We start from the raw sequence: 22505 nt of genomic DNA, 5'->3' as shown, positions 1-22505 counted from the left end.
CTGCATTGAATACTCACAAGTAATTGTTAAATATGTCTCATTTATGATAGGATGAAAACCAAAAATTAAATACGTTGGATTGGAAAAGGTGTTTAACCTGCAACACTTAACAGGTAATGTACTTGCTGCTGGTATAAGACTTTGTGTACACCTTTATTTATCCAGAACAGTCAAATATAGTAAATTAATTTGGCCAAAAATTGTTAATTTAAATGCATGAGTCAATTAACATGACTGTAGTCATGTTCATGTAACACGCTCATTCTAGGAGTTACAATACAGAAGCAAAACAAAACAAAAAAACAGGAAGAGGAGCCACTGCTTCTGTGAGTTGGTTTAATCAGCTAATACTTTTTCATTAAAAATCTACTTTAGATTGCTTTTCCAATACTCCAGTAAGGCAGATAAGTTTATGTATAGCTCTACTTTAAGGGCAGAAGAAACGATGATAAAAATAGAAATACAGATAGAAACTGTTTCCCTTTTCCACATGCTAATATTGAACTACTAGGCTTCTTAATCATCCATCTCACTAGTGGCTACATTTTCTAAATAGTCTTGAAAGGATCTTTACATGTGAGTATCCAGGAAGATATATTCACAAATATAACGGTGTAAAATATTGAGAGAGTAAAAATGAGATGCAAAGTGTTTGTTATCGGGGGTAACTGGAATGCAATTTTGAGTGTGCAAGTTGCTTGAGCATAATACATTATTTATTTCATTTTTAAGTGGCAATCTTTAAATGGTGTAATGGGAAGTCTATTATGTTATCTGCTGTTGTTTGAGATGACCATTTCTGTGAAATACTCAAATGATAATTTTTGTTACATATGAAACCCTGAGTTCTATAAAGGGATCAGTGTGAAGCTCAGAGATCAACTGATGTCAGATAGCAAGTTAAAGCCCAGTAGTGGTAATGCACAAATGTGGTAGCACTAGTCTTCTAAGCAATAAACATCTGTGGCAAAGATGTTAGGTGGTCTAACCTTGAGTACAACAGTCTGACTGTTTGAGGTTTGAGTACAAACCTTGAGTACAGGGATGTGTATAATAAAAACCTCAAATTCCTGTGTTGATGGATTCTTTTGAGTACAGTGAAACTTAATTGCATCTACCTACCTAGCAAATATTCAGTAGTCCCTCAAGTTATCCTTCTTATTTGCAGATGTACTGTTCTGCTCACGTTTTCTAACGACCACCTGTAAAAATGTTCTGCATTAAAAATGAATTGTTTCATATTGTTAAAAAAACAAAAAACAAAAAACAAATTCATGTAACATATGAAGTCATGTGACTGTGCTGATTTCCAGACCTGTTTCTTGACTGATCCAGACCATTTCACATGCTGTGCATACACAAATCATGTCCAGGCTTGAGACACTTAGCCACAGATATTTCAACCAGAAGGTATTATATAAACATAGTGTGTGTGTAACATCTTTAGAATATCTGGTGATTTTTATTATTATTTCTGTTTTTTCTTTATTACTTCTTGCTGGACTTAAAACAAACCTTGCTAAGGCATAGAACTACTTTGAAGAGTACTTTCCATTATGGTTAGTAATTAGGAAGTCAGTGCAAAAATTGCAATTAAACATAACAAAATGTTCCGGAATTTGCTTGGGCAAAACTATGTGAAGGACTGTAAGTCTTTGTTATTCCCAACTCTGAGCAGTTCTTACCAGATCTGTGGGCTGTTTAGTTAGGAATTTAGGTTTCCTATGTTTTGAAAAATAGTCTAATTTTAAAATTAGGAAGCAAATAGACAAGTACAAACTGAAACTGATGTTTCTAAATTCCACAGCATTCAAAATTTGGAGACGTGTTCCTGTTTTAAATAATTTTAATAAGGCTGTTCTAAGGCCTGAAAAAAATGACAAGTTTTCCAATCAACTGATACCTCTTCAGTTATCAAAGAGTTTCTAATAGTAATTGCTGATGTTTCAACTCTTGAATTTCTAATCCTCCGTATCACCTGTAGGTGTTGATTTATTGCGTAAGATTTTTACCTTTATCCAACCTTATTTCACCTGAGTTTGTCCTTGGTGGTTTTTTTAACACACAAATATCCCTTGAAAATGTTTTCTTGTGCTTTGTATTTTATGTAAATTATGCGTTTCTTCCTCCTATGTTCTTCTTTCTTATCTTCTCTAAATTCCTAGTTCCTAATGTGGGTATTTGGAAAGCCTTAAAAAAATCTCTTTTTAGGAACAAAGCTTCCTACCCAATTTGATCTATAACTCACAGAAAAGTGTTGTAGACTTGCACTTCATACGTCAATTTTAGTATATCATTCAAAATTTGTCACTTAGAAGTTAATTAATTATTTGGACTTTTTATGATACAAACAAAAAACCCCACCAACTTACAGCAAACAAAAGGCAACAGATTTTCTCCCCCCAGAAAAAACTGTTTTGGTTTTTTTTTTTTTTTTTTTAGATGTGATTTTTAGGCTCACCTAAAAATTGTTAATGTCTGAATCTATGTCATAAATCTATGCCATGTTCTCTTTAAATTTATAGTAACTTGCCTGTAGGACTTCAACCAATAAAATAGTACTAACATGTTTCATGCACCATGGAGTATCTCAAAGTTTTTAAGCTTTAGTATGTATTTTTGGCACTTAGTTGACTCAGTATCTTGGAAAGAAAAGGGACATTTGATGGAGTTACTCCAGAAAGTGAAGGACAGCATCGCAATGTTGAAAGAATGTCTGTTGCCAGAATTGACTGGTCATTTTTTGTGAAAAATTGATTTTCTTTGGATTCCTTTTTTTAAATAAGTAAAAGCTGTTCTTTAGGAATACATTTTTAATGTATCAGAATTAATTTGCCAAGAATCAGCAAGTTGCTTTGTGTGCACAGTGACACAGAGGGAACATATTTAGAAGGCATATGGTAGAGAAAGCAGGGTGTGCTGCACCCTGGGAAATCTCTTCCTATTTTCCTGCAGTACTTCACTGACTGGAGAGCACATACATATGGGGCTCTCTTGAATGTGCATTAACTGAATAAGAGGCCATTTCCCAATAATGAATGCTATGCTCATTTAGTTTCTTTCTTGTTTACAAAAATAACACCCTTGAACAGTCAGTATATAATAATTGCTGGTCTCCACTAAGAAAATGAAATATCACGCTGTTGTTATTCACAATTCAGTTGCTTTGTGCAGAATATACAACTTTCCAAGGATGGAAAGGGATAAGGCAGCCAGAAGTGTAAAAATATAGATATGTGTATATGTATGAATATCTGTGTGTGTATATATATATCTATATATGTGTTCACAAAATATATGTCCCAAAAATGATAATCTAGAGAAAATAAAATAAGATGTAATATAATGTGCACATGCATATCCTATGTTAATCGCCAACTCAGTGGCAACAAGGGCAAAATGTGTCTTTTTTTTTTTTTTTTTTTTAATAATTTCTTTTTGCTGGGTCAACTCTGCTGCAGTCACAACAAAGCTAACTCTTAGGCAGGCATGCATTTCTAGCACCAGCAGTACGCTGCAGCATCACAGAGCTCAGTGTGGCCTGCAAGTGCTTTCTGAGAAGCCTGACTAATTACTGCATGCTGAGTTTCATGCTGCTATCACTGAGCTCCTAAAGCCTAGGCTAAATATAGTTCCACAGGAAGCCCCGCCAAAGATACTGCAACATGGGTGAGTTTTTGTGAAAGATAGAAGCTTAGACTTAACACACGGCTCCAGTCTTTTCTGAAGTATCAAAACATGACTTCAGTGGGATAGGTGTAACATGCAATCTTTTGTAGCACACTCTGTATGTTTTAGTTTCCCACTATTCCTTGAATTTTGTCCTGAGCTATACATCATAAGGAAGAGTATGCCTTGGAACAGCTCCAAGATTAGCAGGTATCAGAATCAGCGTGAGTGCTCTGCATACATCATCCAGACATGAGGGACACAAACAAATGGTTTTATTGTATTTATTCTGTTCCTAACTTGTGATAGCGGCCTATTCACTTCTATGGTCAATAACAGGATTTAAGAGAGAGGTATGAAGCCACGTGACACAGTTAATTTGCCACCTTCATGTAATCTTGTTTTATGATTATATGAAAATTACAGTCCACCATTCACAGTGGGGAAAGGGCAATAGGTGTCCCCTTTTCTACTTTTGACTTCCTGTTTCTTGATAGAATCCCAGAATGGTTTGTATTGGAAGGGGCCTTAAAAGTCACCTAGTTCCAAGCCCCTGCAGTGGGCAGGGGCACCTGCTATGTTGTTCTTGAGGAAGTCACAGCCTTATTCTTCATCCAAGTGACAGAGATGCTTTGAAATGACATTTTTTTATACTTGCGTTGTTTGTTACATCATAAATTTTTACTGTAATGTTAGCATACTTGTAAGTCCTTAATTGCAATCTACATAGTATGTCATGTGTCTCATTCAGCCTTAATGTGAAAGAACTTTCTTATTCTTCACAGAACTCTAAAAATGTTATCTGCCTATTTTCCATTTTACTCTTAATTTGTCGAGTATTGCAAAAAGAAGGGAATCGATAGAGAAATACAATTAATTCAGAATGTATACACATAATACAAGTTTTTGTCAGGTTTCAGAAGTTTTCTGATAATGTTGCTGCTGTAGTCTTCAGTTCTTTGAAAGCCCTTGAAGTTATGAAATTCTGAAAACATTTTGATTTTTCATGTTTCATCCACTGCTCTTTTTAGTATCTGTTTCTGAGAATGCCTCTATTTCATTGTATACATGTTTAAATGTGGTATCTTCTATTCACTATATCTAAAGAACAAAGGAAAAAAAAAAACAAACATAAAATGGTCTCACTGCAAGATCTCTAGAGTTGCTGACATCTCACATGCATTCTGCTAATTGTACAAAGTTATTTTTTACCTTACTTTGTTTTTGTTTTTGGTAATGACATTTGAATCGTAACCTCTTAGCCAACTAAGAGGCCATAACTTTGATGGAGTTCCATTTAGAAGAAATTGTTTGAAGACCTGTATTTTGCATGTTTAAACCACTTTGGTATCTGCCCTGTTGGCTTTAATTTGTTATTTTTTGTGTAAAAGCTCTTTCTGATACTTCCATTAACTCTCTAACTGGATAATACCCAGAAGGTTTCCTACAGATTTTAGCTTTCAATGAATTTCTCTTTATAACTGTTTTCACCTACTCATTCGAAAAGTACCCAGGTCCTGAGTTTCAATGTCACAATATTTTATTTTAGTTTGATTTCACAAAACATGTCAAACTTAATTATGTTTACTCCTTAGTGGTTCAACCATACTTACAGGAATCCTTTCAGGAAGTTACTTAGGGCAAAGTCAAGAATAGCCTATTCTCTTGTATGCTTCAGAATGAGCTGTTCCAAGATGCAGTTGTTTATTACTTTCAGAATTGTCTTTCCAATTTATGTTGTGATGTGACATCCGATTTGTTTATATTTGGAGTGATATTTTCGTAACAGACCTTGTTCTGGATTGTCTTTCTCCCTCTCAAGACCAGCAAATGCTCTCAGTCGTAAGAGTGTTCCTATAACCAGGCTCATTCAGTATCGTGTGCACGATCCTAGGCTCTGACATATAAGCTAGATAAAGAAAAAAGCTTATTTAGAAATATTTCTAAATGGAATGAAAATAGACCACGTTAGAATAAAAGTTACACCTCAGATATATCTCAGAAGTAGAACTTTCATGTGCTAGTCCTGTGTGTGTCTACTGGAGGAACAATGAGGCTGGAGTGCTCTTGTGAAGGTGGCAGGAAGGATTCCTCTCCTGTCACACTGATACTGGACCACATATTCAGTGTAGTGCAGAAAGGCAATACAACATTGGTATGACCTTCAAAATAGTGGATGTATATAGTCATCAACAGAGGCATCATTTTTAGCTTAATTGTGAGTAAGAGCCAAAGGTAATGTTATTAACAACCTTTAATTTATACTTTCCTTTTTTATTTTCAGTAATGAGGTTACACATACAGTGGAAACTTATGATGTATTCAGCTCAGTTTATACAGCTCTGATTTTCTTCATAGGCATGTTTATGTATTTGTGTCTTTTGGCATTGACTGAAAATATTTATCTTGTCATGTTTCAAAAACATGAACCTTTTTCTCAAATGTTCTGAAGCTTCCTTTATGCTTTCTCATTGGAAGATGTTATTTATTTATTGTACTAATACATTTTTAAAAGGATTTGTCATACTATTCAACCTTTTCCTCCTCCTCTATAGGCCATAGGAATGAGAACTTTAAAATCCTTTTCTGAAAAGAAAGGAAGGATTACTAATGAGTGTATTCAAAACATAATGATACCGGAGTGTTTGCATTCCTTGCAAGAGATAAGTTCATTGCTGTCAATAAATATATGACATTATTTGAAGGTGATAAAATAGGAGAAAGGAATGAAAAGTAATTTGTTTTTTTCCTCAAACCAATGTCAAAAACTGAATGGTGAAAGAATCTCTTTTATTGTAAAAGTAGTATAAATTAAAATAAAAGTCTGTTATGTAGATGGCATAATGAAATTGTATATTTAATAACCCTAAGAGGAAAAAAAAAGTCATTCACACAGAATTGTATGTGTCAGTAACGGGCAAATCTTCTCTGTATATGCCATGTTCCCCTGTGGTTCTATGGACTCATACAACACTGCCTGAAAATTGATAGGTTCAGAAAAAAAAAATTGCAAGGGTGTATAACAGCAACATCCATCAGATTTCCTTGAAAAGAGAACTCTTATCTGTAACCTCAGCAATAGGTTTTGACCATGTTAACAGTATCTTTTATTTTGTGTAAAAAGTTACAATAGGGAACTAATGCTGAGAAGCAGAAGCTGATCATACTCAGAGCACTTAGTAGTTTATATTTTTTTGGTTTGTTTTAATGGGGACTGTTCCTTTGTTTCTTGTAGGTAGTGTTTAGCTCTCATTCCTTGATATGTTCAAATGACTTAATGCTTTATGGTGATATAAAATTATCAGTATATGTGGAGTGTAGCTGGAAAAATGAAGAGATGGTTAAAATATATATCCAGTTGTTTCTGGACTTGAACTCTGAGATGTGATGGATGTGCCAGTTTTTTACTTGTTTAGAGGAAAGATAATCAAGTTTTGTTGTGGAAGTTACATAAAGCAGCTGGCTATGACCAAAGTTGAGCTAAAGACACAAAGATGAATAATTGTTTTATTATAGTGAGGGGTTTACTACTCTGAATTCTATTTTTTTTTTTTTTTTTTTTTGTAATGTTATGAACTTTGTGGAGATACTCCTGATTTACATTGGCAAAGATGTCCAAAATTTCCACTTCAAAACCCAAGCATTTTTAAAATGTAGAGCACTACTTTGAGTTTGCTGTGTATCATCAAATATCAGTATTATTCAGCTGCTTTTTCACCTTAAGAATAAACGAAAAGCTAATATTGTGATTAGTATCACAACCCAGAGCTTTCCTATTTCCAGTAACAGTGACTGACCGTTGGTTTGACTGGTTGATTCACAGTCCTTCAAAGTAGCTCTGAAGACAGTTTTACTGCCTAAGATTCTACTGACCTGACCATATCTGCAACAGTAAAATAATAACAGTAGTTGTTAAAATGACCTTATGCGGGTATATAGGGGGATAGATATGATATGTTCATAGGCAATAGTTCACCCAAATCAAATAGGGAATGGTAATCTGCAAACAGTTGTTTCAAATCTCTATTATTCTCTCTCTACCATTACCTCAGGACTGAGTGTAATTGTACCAGACCTTTCTACAGTAAGACACACCCTCCATTTTGGAAAATCAAGCCTCAAAAACTTCTAAGAACCCGGAGATGTCTTAATGTCTGTTTAGTACTTTGTTAGATAAAATTATAATGTGTTCATTTTAATTTCCCTGAAAGTGTAGTATGGACCGTATTCACAAATTATTGGGTAATAATGACTTGGGCACTCTTCCAGGTTTCTGCTGTTGGATGCCTTGTAAGATGGGCCTTCATGTTGCTATTCCTGAGCTGAATGCGGGTTTTGTTATTATTCTTAGCAGGAGTTGGCCTGGGCACTTGCCCATGATGTGCTTATCTATATCATCTTTGGATTTGACATAATAATATGATAGGTTACTTATTTGCATTAATGAGACCTTCTTTGGTTTATGGTTGTTTGTAAATTACCAACTAGGACCACAAAATCAGGTGGGAGAATGAATGATAACTACGTACACAAATATTGAGGTATTTTAGAGAGATTCTTGGATGTATTACTAAACTCAGTATGTAGTTTGAGAAGTTTGATTTGGGATTGGTTTGCTGTTTGTTTGTTTTGTCCTAGCATTTTGAATTGTTTTCCCAAGATTATTAGTATTTCTTCATACTTCACTACTTCATAACACCTTTATATTCCATGCTAAGTTTATTTTATTTTCTGTTTTTAGCTTCTACTTTTGTGGTTCATTCACTCATCTGGTCCCACCTAATTTGCACTGCTGTAGATGTACTTTGCATACATGCCTGTAAATGTAAATTGCTGTTTAGTGTTCTTTCTCATAAGTCAAAATAGTGTATTTGCATTTGCCAGCTAGTGCCTTACCATCTTGGCTGGCATTAAGCCTATTTCCATGTTATACTCTTCAGGTAGTTATGTCCTTTCTGTAGGAAAGTGGTAAAGCTCTGAAAAACATAATCAATTCAACAGAACTGGTCCATCCAGTCTTAGAAGTTTCTGCTGAACAGTAACATCTGTATATGATGCTTCTACCTTCCAATATTTTAAAAAGATCACTTGCAAACCAAGTATTGATTCCACAGAATCTTTGTCCTGTGAGCACAGAATCAGAAATTATCAGTTGGGGCAAACTGTGTGGCAAGATGTGTATTTACACTTATTGCGGCATGGTGGGACGCATGCTCCTCCCCAGGACTAGCTGAAATTTTAGGGTAGCTGTGAAAGAAATGGAATACTGGCATGAGCTCATTTGGGGTGGGAATGCAAGAGAATTAAAAAAGCAAACAAAGAAACAAAAAACAACTATTAAGTCACAGAACTGTTTGAGTTGGACGGGATCTTTAAAGGTCATTTAGTCCAACTCTCTTGCAGTGAACAGGGACACCTGCAGCTCTATTATATTAGAGCTTGATACAGCCTGACCACTGAATATCTCCAATAACAGGGCTTCCACCACCTTTCTGAGCAACATGTTCAAGTGCTTCACTACCCTTTTCATATTTTTTTTTTTCCCATATCTCTCTAGCTCTCCCTCTTCTAGTTTCAAACCATTACCCCTTATCAACCAGGGTGATTCTGTGATTCTGTGATCCTCTTACAACAGACCCTGCTAAAGAGTCTGTCCCCTTCCTTCTTACAGCCACCCTTTAGATACTGACAGGCTGCTCTCAGGTCTCCCCAGAGCCTTCTCTTTTCCAGGCTGAACAGCCCCAGCTCTCAGACTGTCCTTGTAGGGTATGCTCGATGCCAACTGTCAATGTCATTGATGAAGATATTAAAGAGAGTCAGTCACAGTACTGTTCCCCTGAGAAACAGGCGCTTGTCACCGATCTCAATCCAAACATTGAGCCATTGACCACCACTCTCTGGGTACAATCTTGCAACCACTTCTTTGTACACTGAACAGTCCATCCATCAAATCCATGTCTTTCCAGTTTGGAGAGAAGAATGTTGTGTCAAAGTCCAGATAAATGATATCAGTGCCTCCTCCCTTGTTCATTGGTGCAGTTACGCTATCACAGAAAGCTGCTAAGTAGGCTGGGGAGGACTTGCCCTTGGTGATGCTGTGCTGGTTATCCCATATCACCTCCCTCTCTTCCATATGCCTTAGCATAATTTCAAGGAGGATGTGCCCTATGATCTTCTCCAAACAGGAGAAGCTGACAAAGCAATAGTTCCTTGGGTCATCCTTTCTACCTTTCTTAAAAGTGGGTGCCTTTTTCCAGTCATCAGGAGCTTCACCTGACTGACTGACTGGTCAAATATCAGTTAGAGTGGCTTAGAGATGGTAAGGAGCACAGCGTGTTCTCCATTTGCTGGGAGTAATAGATCTGTATATGTCTGCAGAGGGCAGATTGCTCTCTCCTTCTAGCACACCAGTAAAAGAGCACTGTTGAGCACTGTGCAGTCAGATTCAAGCTTGCGTTCTCCTAGTTACTAAACAAAAAACAACTGCTTAAAGAGCAGCTGGAATATTAATAGCTTCTATTACTTCTAGTACTTCTCTTCGAATTCTATCATTGTTTCTCTGTTTTGTTAATGCGGGTTGTATTTTACCAGATAAGAAACTTCTGTTAGTTGGAAAATGTATTGAATAATACTACTATTTTTTTTAATCCAATGTATAAAGTATTTGCCATTTTTAAAACTTAGCAATTGATTGTACTTGGCTGTCAAATGCAAGTCACAGTTTGGGCTTTGTTTACTTTCATTAAAATAGTTTTTCATGTGAAATCTCTTACAACTACAAGCATCCTGTGAAGGTTTGTTATTTACAAGAAAAGTAAATACATTGTTAAATCTCCAAATATTTAATCTGGATCAAAACATGTTTGATTGTTGGTATCACAGAGCTCAGGAGTCTCAATGATCGTTTTTCAGTAATCTTCTTTTGTCCAGAGAATAAAGAATTCATGTAGGAACTGTTTGATTTCTGAGATAGAAAGACTGTTTCATGTTTTACATGTTAGTTTAAATGAGCACTAATTTTGTTTTTTTTCTTTCTTGTTAAATAAATGGCTCTTCTTTCTTCAAATTTGTTTGTGTTGGAGCCTTGACCCCACTGTTCTAACTTCTCTTTCTCTTCACTTACCTTTTCTGTCTCAGTTCCTGCTTTTCTTTCCCAGTGTCAGCCCCTTAACTGGTCCAGGTGGTGGCCACAATGGGGAGAAATTTTGTGAGCTAGTGAGTCCTCCCAGATAAGAAAAATCCAGTTAAAACTATGTAGATTCCTATTTAGTCTTAAAAACATTTTTAACAGGCCCAAGATGATTTTAGAAGCTTAAATCACTTTTCTTATAAAAGTATTTTCATTTTTTATCAAAAGCTTCCAACCCAAAAGTTCTAGAACCCTCAGATAATATTTTTAACAGTATTTTGGAATGTATTACTCAACAACAGCAATAAAATGTGGAAGTTAACTCTGCCCAAGAGAGCTTAGAAATGAAGACCAAATCCTGCAATCAATTGATGCAGACAAATGCCACTCCATTAATTTAATAACAGGTTTCTGCAATCTGCTTTCAGGGCTGAATCTTACACAAACAGCATGGAGGAGATTTGGACACAGTCTAAAGACATAATCTTGGTATACATTTTGTGCTGCCTTTTAAATGTTTTACTATCCTTGTCTCTCCTTGTGCCCAGCCTTCGTGTCAAAGGATGTGTATACTGTAGATATTTGGGAGCTAGTGGAGTGCCAGTGTAGCTTAAATAAGGGAATTAAAAGCTTGTTGTCGACATAACTGTTAAACTAATATATTCCACCACTTTGAAGGAAATTGAGCTTTCAGTGGCGCTTTCATGATACGATAACAGGATTTCATTCCATCATAATTCCAAGTGCCAGACATTTTCTATTTCACTCCAGTCCCCACTGAGTTGCTGACAATTGCCTCCAATCAGAACACTTGTCTCATGCAATGTTTTAACTCCATGTTTTAATCTGTAATTTGATATCACACTAAAAGACTCAACGTGCATCTAAGATACAGCTTTTTTATTTCATTTATTTATTTATTTATTTATTTTATCCTGGGATTAATATCTCTTTGCTAAGAGCAAGTTCTTATCCATAGTACCTTTCATCTGGTGGGACACCATGCAGTGAGTCACAGAATGAGCACATCTCAACTTCAGTAAATAAAATTCTACATATAAATGTATATAAACCAACCAATGCAAACCAAATGGTTGCCCCCCCATTTCTCTTCTGCTATAATTAAGTGAAATTTACACTGTATCAAGTAATACTTGTTTCCTAAGCAACTTATCACACTCAGTTACTGTACAGTGCTGATGATTTCATCTGCTTTTGAGGGCCAAAAGCAGTATAAGAGGCAGATTGTACACTATTGCCTTTGTTGTTTGCTTTACTGCTTTGAAAATGTCTGAATATGCAATATTCAAAACCTATACACATCTGAAAATCCTAGAGTTTTTGCCGTGCAAAACCAAATTCTATTGCCTAAGAAGAGCAGAATCAACTTACACCCTCATGAGCCATTTTGCTTGTGCATGCATTGTAATGGCAGTGTGTGTGCTGATAGGCTGCTTGCTAATGACGTGGCATGGTGCATGGACTGTGCCATATTACATCTGAAGGCCTGAAATGACAGTGAAACCAAGATGGAGTATTGTGGACTTGGGACTTTACAGAAGTTGGAAATAGAAAACATATGAAAATTAATAATCACAAATGTTCTTCTGAAAATTATAGACTGAAAATCGATCTGATTTATGAAAACAACTCTTAGCAGAGAGTTTCTGATATTACTGCATCTTATCAAATTTTCAAGAGTTCAGGAAATACGGCATCCAAAGAACAGTAGGCAGGTCAAGCCACCGGTGTGCAGTGAATGGATTTCTTCGTCAGGGGGATTTTGCCTTTGTTATTCACAACCCCAGTGATGGAGGTGGAGTTCTTGGGATGGCATAAATCAGTACTGCTTCTGTGCCTTGGGACTCTAGTGGCAGTAATACATGACAAAGTGTCTTATCCCATACGAAAATGTATTTAACTTAATCTATATATTTACTGCAAACTGTTTTATAATTGCTTTACAGCAGTTCTCCATACGTGGCCTGGGCTGTTGCTCATGGTGACAGGAATATACTGCCATAGGCAAGGGCTGACAAGACAAGTGAAGTATGACATTATTTATAGCCCAGTTCTTGCAGTGTCACTCACAGGCCAACAAGGATAGTGGGACATCACTTCAGAGTATTTCAATTTTATTTGTGTATTCTTTTGTACTCCTCAAAGTCGAAAGCTCAGAATAAAAATGATTTGCAACTGGCATGTAAAACATGACTATCTTTGCTGATTTCTATTAAAGATTATAGTAATTTGTAATCTGAGGTATTTATAAGATGTAAGTAACTATCATCCAACTAGCAACTGGGTTGTTTCCCCGTCATAATACATCAAAAAACTTAGATAACAATCCTCAAGAGTATGACACGAATGGTTCTCCATCTTGCCAATGCTGCTCTTTGCAGCGGTTATTTAATTTCCTTTTCAAACAAACAAACAGACACAAGAGGAAAAGGGGAACGATTTCTTTGATAAGTGGGACATTTTAAAGGCACTGAAAAGTTTTGAATGACAGAGATGGACCAGAACTTGTGTTCAGACAAAAAGGGGTACTATCAAAAGAGTACAGCAAAGCATTTCCAAAAGGAAAAGTATTGTATGACTTCATACTCGGTGTCAGTGTATAATTATACCCTTATCACATAGGGCACACAGAAACAGGACTAAAGGTAAGGAAGTGCTACTGTCGTTGACCCACTTAAATGGACGAGGAGTCACATCTAACAAAAATCCTAAGCTATACAGATCATCCAAGCGTGGCTCAGGAGAGGCTTTATACATTCATTTTTACTTTGAAAGTGTGGGGTATATGTTAATCTTCTACATGGAATGCACCATTATATCTGTATGCAGTGATTTTATTTGAGAGATATTTCATTCATTTACTGGAAGAGCCGGCCTGAAGTGGGCTTTGCTGCACAGTGTGTCCTAGGCACAGAACCAACGTGCCTCATTGTCAGCGCATGCACCACAGCAGGGAACAACTGCTGGATATATTGTCATGGCTTGAATTCTCTGGGTGTACTAATCCAGCAGTCCAATGGAAAAAGAGTACTCTTCCAGCCCTAATACTATGCTAATATCATGCTAATATCTAAATAAAGAATTCCTGTCAGTCTAGCATTGAATATTAGCAGCCTTCGGCCTCAGGTTCTTATCTGTTTCACATTCAGACACGGTATGTGGAACGTTTCTGGGGCGTAATGACAGCTAATAGCAGAGAGTCAGAGCACAGAACTGGGAGTGCCAGATGTGGTCCCAAGTTCGCACTTACAGGTGAGTTTCACAGTGCAGGATCGAAGTGTTTTCCCTCCTGCTGTCATATGATTGCAGGAGGAAAAAAAAAAAAAAAAAAAAAAAGCATATTATGCACCTAAGGTAGCGTGATTCACTGCACTGTGTCCACCATCTTCCTTTCAGGGCCGTATTTCAAGAGGTTTGAGAGCGAAGCAGAGCAGCAGGGTGAGAAGGGAGAGCTGTGCTGGTGCCCGGTCGGACGGCTCCGCTACCGGAGCGGGGGGAGGCTGGGGGGCGGAAGGGCCGGGGCTGGTGCTGCTCCTATGCTGAGGTTGGCTGGGGCTGGGCTGTATGGAAAAACGCGAATGAGAGCTGGGATATTTAGCATCTTAAAAAAAAAAAAAAAAAAAAAAAAAAAAAAAAAAAAAAAAAAGTCTGTTTTAATTAATTGTTTACGAATGAGAGAAGAAAGTGAAGGGGGATAACCCCCAGCATCACCCCATCCCCCAAGGAAGCCCGGGTACTTCCTTGCTCTCCAGGGTACGACGTGATGTTTTAAGGAAGGGACAGCGGGTGGGTGCAGAAAGGGCGCGATCAGTCCGTGCTTCTGGAGCCGCGGCAGTGCGTTCAGCGTGTGGGGAGCGACGGGACGGGCTGTGCTGTGCTGTACTCGGGACTGCCCAGCCCCGCTCCCACGACAGGTGCTGCTGCGGGGCTGCCTCCGAGCCGGCCGCGGAGCTGCCGGGCCGCGTGAAATGGCTGCCTGCTATTCGGGGCTGCCGCCTGCTTCACGCAGCTGCTGTTCATTTCTTTAGCGGCCCCTCCGGCTCCCAGGGGCGGCACCCGCGGCTCCCCAGGTGAGACTTGGTCCCACAGCCTCCGCATCCAACCCACCCCTTCCCATTCAGGTCCGCCGCCGCCTCCTCCTCCTCCTCTTCATCGTCATCTTCATCATCATCCTCTCTTGAACCCCCCGGCCTTGCATCCCTCCCGGCTGCTCCGGGGCCACGTGGCAGCGCCTCCCGCTGAGCTCACGCGTGGCCGCGGTGCGGGGGCTCCGGAGCGCCGTGTGCGTGTGGGACTGAGCTGAGCCGTGCTGAAGAGCAAGCGGCTTACGCAGCCCGCTTCGTTCCGTGCAACACCCTCACCTCACCGCGTCCCTCTCCACCCCTCGTTTTCTTCCTCCTCCGGCCTCCTGCAGCTAGTTAAATATTGCTTTTGTTAATTGGAGCCCCGAGTGTTTCCAACCCCGCGCAGCCCGGGCCGGCCGGCACCGCGAGCACGAATAGATCCGAGCGGTGAGCAGCGAGGGGATGTGCGGGAGGAGGAGGTGTAGAAGGAGCGACGAACACAAGGCAGATTTGCGTGGAATCATTTAAGCCAGCTGATTTTTTTTTTTTTTTTTGGTCGGTCTGGGGGGGAGGTAGGCTTTTTTTCTCCCCATTTCTCTCTCTATCCTTTTCTTTTTTTGTTTTCCTGCTCAGGATTTAAATGTCACTCAAAGCATCCCTTAATCAGCTCTCTGCTCGTCTCTGGTTCCTTCTGAGGCATTAATTGGATCATACGCTGCGTGTGAGGAGCTCGCGTGCTTTACCCAAGGAGGTAAGGGGGCTGCTCCGGGTGGCTGCGGTCACTACAAGCACCATTACCTTCGGGGGGGCGGTTTTCCCTTCCCAGCCCCGCGGCAGCTCGAGCTCTACCTGCGGAGCTCCCCTCCCCAGGCTGAGTGCGGGGGACGAGTTGGGGGGGCAGCGGATGAGCCATGGGAGCCGGAGGCGGCAGCCGGCCACCTCCCAGCCCTGTGCCCCGGGAACAGCCTGCCAGCGCTGGAAGGCAGGAAGTAGCCTAATCCCCTTTTTCAATAAACTATTCCTCGTCGTTTTTTTTCTTTTTCTTTTTTTTTTTTTCTTTTTTTTTTTTTTTTTCGCGAGAAATACTGTAAGCTCCCATCTCTTCTCCTCCTCCACCGCCCTCCCTCGTTGCGAGCTCCGGCTCCTTTGTCCGCACCTCGCATCGCTTCGGGCGGTTCCTTCCAGGGAGTAAAAAGTTCAGCTGCCCACCTGCCTTCGGCGCTGCACAAGTTCCTGCCAACCTCCCCCCTCCGTGTCAATCCGAATCCGTTCAGCTCCCCCCTCCCCCCCCGCATTTAAACTGGGTTACAAAGCCGCCGGTGCCCTGCACAACTCCTTAAAGTTCTCCGCTTGCTGTGATTTATATTCTATACTAAGAAAAAGGACAACAAAAATATACTCGATCCTCCTGTGGATGACTTTTTTTTGTTTTAATAATGCATTTCCTTCTTCCCCTTTAATTTTTTTTTTTTTTTTTTTTTTTTTTTTGCAAGGAAATTTGCTCCATCTCCAGCAGCAACCACTGCTCCTTTTGATGTTGTGGTACGCCGTGCGCATGCGCTTCACATTAGAATTACTGCACTGGCCAGAATAAGTTGGATCTCTTCTTCTCTTCACTGAAACCCTAAATCATATCAAAAGCTAAAGGGATGCTGAGAGTCCGGAAAAAGGGTTACTTTGGGATTTGGTCATTCCCTTTAATAATAGCAGTGGTGTGTGCACAGAGGTAAGTGACGAAGGCATTGCTTTACTTTGAATTGCTCTGCATGTTACAGCTAAGAGGAATGTACAGCTTGGGTCCGAGAAATTAGAAATAACGCATTATTATTTTTCCTCCTTAGTGTCAATGACCCTAGTAATATGTCACTGGTAAAAGAGACCGTGGATAGACTGCTGAAGGGCTATGACATTCGCTTGAGGCCAGATTTTGGAGGTAATTCGACAGCTTTTCGATCAGAGATGTTACATATCCGGGCTGTTGGACCTTCTCCGTGCGTGCTTTTTAGACGTGTGGTGGGTGCTGTTGCTCTGGGTGTGCGTGTTGCCATTTTCTCAAGATGATCCGAAGTTAAGCTAATTGTTACTCTATTTTCTTAGCACAAGGCGCTCTTAATGCCATCATTTAAATCTCCTGCATATCTGGAATCGGCCCCTCATTGTGTGCATGCTGATAATTTATTAACCCCTCATTTAACTGGCTTTATCGAGATGCAAATCTCTGAAGTTTACCCAACGTTCGCTCCCGTGATCACACAGTTACTATTTTCGAGTACGAGATGCGCCGTTAACCGATAAGAAAATGTCATTTAACCCCCTGCGCGCTCCCACTCCCAACTACTTCGTGTGTTTATCGATCGGTGTCGGACGCGCTCGCCGGAGTCCCCCGCCCGGTACCGGCGGGACTGAGCCTGATGGGGGGCCGGGGAGAGGAGGACCGGGGGGGGGGGTCCCTACAGCCCCCTGCCCGCCCCGGGCTGCGTGCCGCGGGCTCCCCGGGGAGCAGCCGGCGCCGGAGCCGACACGTGTGCGCGTTATATAAAGCGGCGCTCCAGCTGGCGGGGCGCGAAGGGTGAATTCGGCGCTAACGCGTTCCTCGCGGATCGATGGCAAGCTTGCACGCTCGGGGGGGCGGGGGAGGGACGGGCTGGAGGACGCTGTTTTGTCACCTTCCCGGCTTTTTTTTTATTTGTTTATTAATCGTTTCTTCTTCTTCTTCTTCTTCTTCTTTTTTCTTTTTTTTTTTTTTCTTTTCTTTTTTTTTTTTTAGTATGTCTTAGTCCTTGTAACTCTGGTAAGAATGAGTTAAGTTCTTAGCGATCACATTGCGGACCATCTTGTTGGTTTGCAGGTCCCCCAGTGGCTGTTGGCATGAACATAGACATTGCCAGTATAGATATGGTCTCAGAAGTCAATATGGTGAGTATTTATGGTTTGGGGTTGGGAGCTTTCTGCTGGGAGAGAGGGGCTGTCCCTTCCCCCATCTCTACCGAGGCGGAGCGGCGCTCATTGCCGGCCGGGGAAGCGGCGAGGCCTCCTTCCCTGGGGCGGAGCTGGGGGGCATCCGGAGGGTTGCCTCGTCCCGTCCCGTCTACTTTTTCGCGTGGAAGGACCCGGGGAGCACCGGCCCAGCAGCACTGGCCGCGCCGCCGGTTGCAGCAGTTCCCCAGCGCTTCCCGCGAGCAACGGCGCCCCCTGCCGGCCGCGCAGCCACACTGCACCCCGCCACGGCCTGTCCGCCGGGCGGAGGGGCCGCTCCCGCGGAGCCCCCAAGGCAGTCCGGGCTGCTCGGTGCAAACTCTGCTCTCGTCCGCGGGAAAAAAAAGGGTGAGCTTCTAATCGTTAACCTGTTAATGCCTTTCTTAGTTACTCTTTCACCTCTCAGCTTTTTTTTTTTTTTTTTTTTTTTTTAAACATTAAAAAATAGTTTGCTGTTTGCATTGCCTTAGCAGGTAGCTTGTTATTATATATATATATTTAAAAAAAAAAAAAAGGAAAAAAATGAGGAAAAAAAAAAAAACCAAGCTGATTATCTTGTGCGTAACGAAAGGCTCACCACTTGCTTTTATTTTTTTCTACCTTGGCACTCTGTTTATGGTCATGACTGAGTCAAAGTTGACCTATTTGTTTCTCCAGACGCTTGTCTCTTATCTGAGCAGTTGGAAATGACTGTGCTCGAATGGTGAAGTTGCTTTAGGATAATAACTGGGTAGTTTGTGAAGTGCTTGTGTTACCTGGGAGACCGAGCAACTGCGGGGGAAATGAGAGAAGGCTCAGATGTGTGTTGCAAAAGTGACTGTGATTTGGGCAGAACTTTTCCCTCATTTACTGTCATCATTTGGAAATAATGAGGTCCAAGTTTTCATGTAAGCAGTGCGACTTTGTGTAGGATACAGTTGGCCCTGTAGTCTTGTGAGGATGACAAGATGGAGACATTGAAGCAGATAGCAGCACCTGACACAAAATGAATGTGCTGTGAGATGTTTTCAGGCAGTTGAAGAAGTCTGGAACAAACCTTTCATTGCTCTTGAGAAAGAGTTGCAAAGAAACATTCTCTCCTGTGTTCTGTGTCTGTAATTTGGAAATATCTTGGAAGTTATCTGATGTGTTGGTATGATTGTTCTGCTAACTGAAATGTTTTTGTGCTGTCCCAGACGTATGCTTGGTTTCTCAGAAGTGTTGCAGTGAATGAATTGGTCAACATCTGTTCTCAATCGGGACTTTTTTTCTCGATAACATGTAGCCCTGGGCCTAATTTGGGTGTGAGGTTACTGCTGGTTGTCCTGGGAGCTGTGCTGTGCTACGGCCTGGTAGCAGAGAGCTTGGTGTGGTTCTTTCAAGTTAGCAGGAAAATGCTGAATAATCTCTCCTTGAGCAGCGTCACCTGTGAAGTGAGGGCTGCTCAGCTTCACATGGGCTCAACTTGTAGTTCAGGATCTATTGCAGTCGAGTGTTCTTCTTTCAGGAGTTTTAAGAGCAAAACAAGAAAACTGCATTGCATTTTAAAACACTTATCATTAAAGCTAGTGTGGATAGGAGGTATACGGTGTTGTTTTCTAGGTGGTGTGGGAATGATGGGGGTTTTCTTGTGTAACACTGACCTGCAGACAACAGCTCAACCATCTCAGCTCTTCTAAGGTGGAAGACAGTGCAATTTTCTTTCTCCTTGCCTAGAAAAAGGAAGAATGTTTCAATACTTCCAGACATTTGGTCTCTGGTTAGAGGTGATACCATATCAGAATACTGTGATTTGGCACTCAGGCTGGCTATAAGGCTGAATATTATTTTTAGTACTCTGAAGTCAGTTTATTTTGTCTCTATCATGACATGCTTGACTTGTGTGAGACGTTTCAGACTACCTGTATATCTGCTGGGGGAGGTTATACATGGTTAATTTTGTCACACAAGCATCTCTGAAGCATTTAAGCTGCGAGCTTAAATTGCTCTGAGATAATACCTGTTTCTTAAAACTGACATTCGTTTTCCAGATATTTTTTTTTTTCCACTTTACAATTCCAGAAGAGATTCCAAGCCAAGATAGTTTTCTTAATCTTCTTCAGTATAGCATGTAACAGTTCATTTCACAATGAAGTGTACACCTCAGCAAATATTAATGTATCTTGATCAGCCTGAAGTAAATGAGAAGAGGGGCATTCCAGCACAGAACAAAACATTTGGTGTACAAGGCCTTAGCTTGTTCATTGACACGTTATTCGAATTTTGGCTTTGGTTTTTTTGGAGGGCACCAGAAGGAATGCCCCAGATGGTTTTTTTAAGATGTAAAATCTGAAATAAAGAGAGAAAGACAGAAGCACCTCCTGGATTGATGGACTTGTTTTCTGAGCCATTGGTGTACTCTTGTTTGCTCTGTAGTCCTGGCAAAATGATCAGCCTTCTTTTCTTGACACGTTTCATGCCCCGTATGAATTCCATGCCCTTATGCAGGCAGAAGCATTATCTTCAGTAACAGGGAGTTAATTGTTATATTTCTGCTTTATTAGACGGGAGAATTTACATCTGCTTATAGAAATGGAATGTATGTTAGGGATGGTTGTTGACTTTGAGTTCTTATAGAGGTGATGAATACATCTCATAACCAACTCCTAGTGTAATGGGCTTTACTGTTGCCTTGCAAAAACATTTTGTATGCAACAGACTTGAATGTGTGGCCTGCCTTCTTGCTTAACCTTTTGTAGACAGAAACCTCAACTACCAAATATCCTTTTACAAAACTGTTAAGTGCTGGTACTTCTGAACACAATTCCTTCCAGCCCAAGGGAATGTGCTGAATTAACATGAGAAAAATAAGAACTTCAGGCGTATTTAGTTGTTAATGGGTATCATGGCTATTTTTACTCAATCCTTGTATTTTTGGGAGGAAATAATATCCACTGAGTAACGGTTTTATGCAGTGCAGTAACCACTATCGCTAATTCCACTTACCTCTTTGGAGCAGGCCTTGCAGTTGAATGTTAGTTATACTGCAGATTTTCTTGAAGCTTACCTTAATTTTCGGAAGCAAACGTGGAGAAATGTGAACTCTACTTGAACTGGAAGGGTTTTCTCGTGTTAATGAGTTTGATTTTACATAAGATTAGCAGTGAGTCTAACACAAAATGCAATATAGCCTGGAGATTTTCCATATGTTTGTTGTTGTACTTGACTTTGCTTCTTGGCTTCCTATTCCTTAATAAAACCTCACTTAAAAAATAAAATAAATCTTTATATATATATATTTTTTTTTTTTTCCTTTTTATTTTTTTTCCTTTTTTAATAACCATTGCTAGCTGAGATGCTACATTTCCACATCTGCATCTCCAGGCTTAATTATTGAGCAGACCCCTTGACAACACCACAGCCAAGGGAAGAAAAAAAAAAAAAAAAAAAAAAAAAGGTACAAGTTCATTAAGTATTACAGAAATGATTTTATTCAGAAGTGCCTGAGTATTGCATAGAATATTGTGGACTTGATCCATTCAAATAAGACATGAATATTTCTATGGATAATGTTGATAATGTGGTGGTTGTCAGTGTCTCGGCTTATTTCTTATTAAATAGGTCAATTTGTTTTGTTTTCCCCTTGGTCTGTGGCTATTTTGGGATTCTAGTACAGGATGTCTTAAAAGAAGGAGAGATGTTCCATGGTTATATTTTTTACCCAGTAAATATATATGACTTTAGGCAATGGTTTGTGTGTTTAATTAAATATAGCTAACTATTCATATTGAGGTTCTGAGGAGAAGAATCAGAACAGTTTAAATTTAAATGTTTGCTTCCTTATCATCATTCAGATTTTGGCACGTTGCTTTACTGTGTGTCTGTGGAGTTAGTAGACTGATTTGTCTTAGAAGGATCCACTTGGATTGATCGTGTAATCCCTATATGGAGCGGGAGTTGCAGGAACAAAGGAGCTGTAACCGTCTATCAGGGTGAGATTTGCTTATTTGTTATGCCAAGCTTTACACAAATGGACCTACTAACTTTAGTGCTCCTAAGAACACATATGTACATCTTGTAGCATATTCTGACTTCTCTATTCAGAATTTATCAAAGTTGCAAAAAAAAAAAAAAAAAGTATAATACTGATAGATCTGAATAATGTCAGTCCAGAGAAGTATGAGCGCAGCAGTGCTTTGCTGACAGACATCTGGCTTTTTGTTGCTTTTGATAACAGAGACACACTCCTGGCTTTTTTAAAGTCTTCTGTGGCTCCTTGAGGTATTTTCATTAACAACGCTCAAAAGACTGGCTTGTATATCATGAGAACAACAGGATTTGTGTTGCAGCTTCTCAAGTAGTAGCATTTAGCTTAGGTGTGTAAGAAGGAAGAGATGGCTTGTGATCCAGAAAGAAGCAGGGGTTAAATGGTAATGAAGTAGTGTGGAGCTGTTCCAAACCAGAAAGCTTGGAGTAGAACATGGTGATCAAGTCAGGTAAAGAAAGACAGAGAAAAGAGGAAAAGACAATATCAAAACAGGGAAAAGTGTCTCATATACACTGGTATGGGAAGAAGTGAGAAAATGTTTCCTGTCAGCAGTATCTTCTTTTGTTGATCCACTGTGGTTGCACATGTTGCTGTTCTCTGTTGTGATACATACAGAGATCAGGGAGAGAACAGGACTGGA

The 22505-nt window shown here is 39.9% G+C and overlaps 1 protein-coding gene across 5 annotated transcripts in view; it reads left to right on the top strand.

Moving 5' to 3' along the window:
* GABRB2 (gamma-aminobutyric acid type A receptor subunit beta2) overlaps window positions 1-22505 on the top strand; it is a 151840-nt gene that overhangs the window by 5658 nt on the left and 123677 nt on the right. The window contains exons 1-5 of one of the 5 annotated variants that reach the window (XM_052684774.1): window positions 14158-14257; window positions 15517-15634; window positions 16377-16609; window positions 16725-16816; window positions 17732-17799. In XM_052684774.1, coding sequence (XP_052540734.1) covers window positions 16533-16609; window positions 16725-16816; window positions 17732-17799 — 237 coding nt within the window. In that variant the 5' untranslated portion in view covers window positions 14158-14257; window positions 15517-15634; window positions 16377-16532. Of the gene's footprint in view, window positions 1-14157; window positions 14258-14618; window positions 14890-14962; window positions 15331-15516; window positions 15635-16376; window positions 16610-16724; window positions 16817-17731; window positions 17800-22505 lie in introns of those variants that run through there. The other 4 variants (XM_052684772.1, XM_052684771.1, XM_052684775.1 and 1 more) reach the window with 4 other exon arrangements.

This window comes from Tympanuchus pallidicinctus, unplaced genomic scaffold (genome assembly GCF_026119805.1).
Source record: "Tympanuchus pallidicinctus isolate F22 unplaced genomic scaffold, pur_lepc_1.0 scaffold21, whole genome shotgun sequence".
Classification (NCBI taxonomy): domain Eukaryota; kingdom Metazoa; phylum Chordata; class Aves; order Galliformes; family Phasianidae; genus Tympanuchus; species Tympanuchus pallidicinctus.
This window is presented reverse-complemented; position numbering and strand designations above follow the sequence as displayed.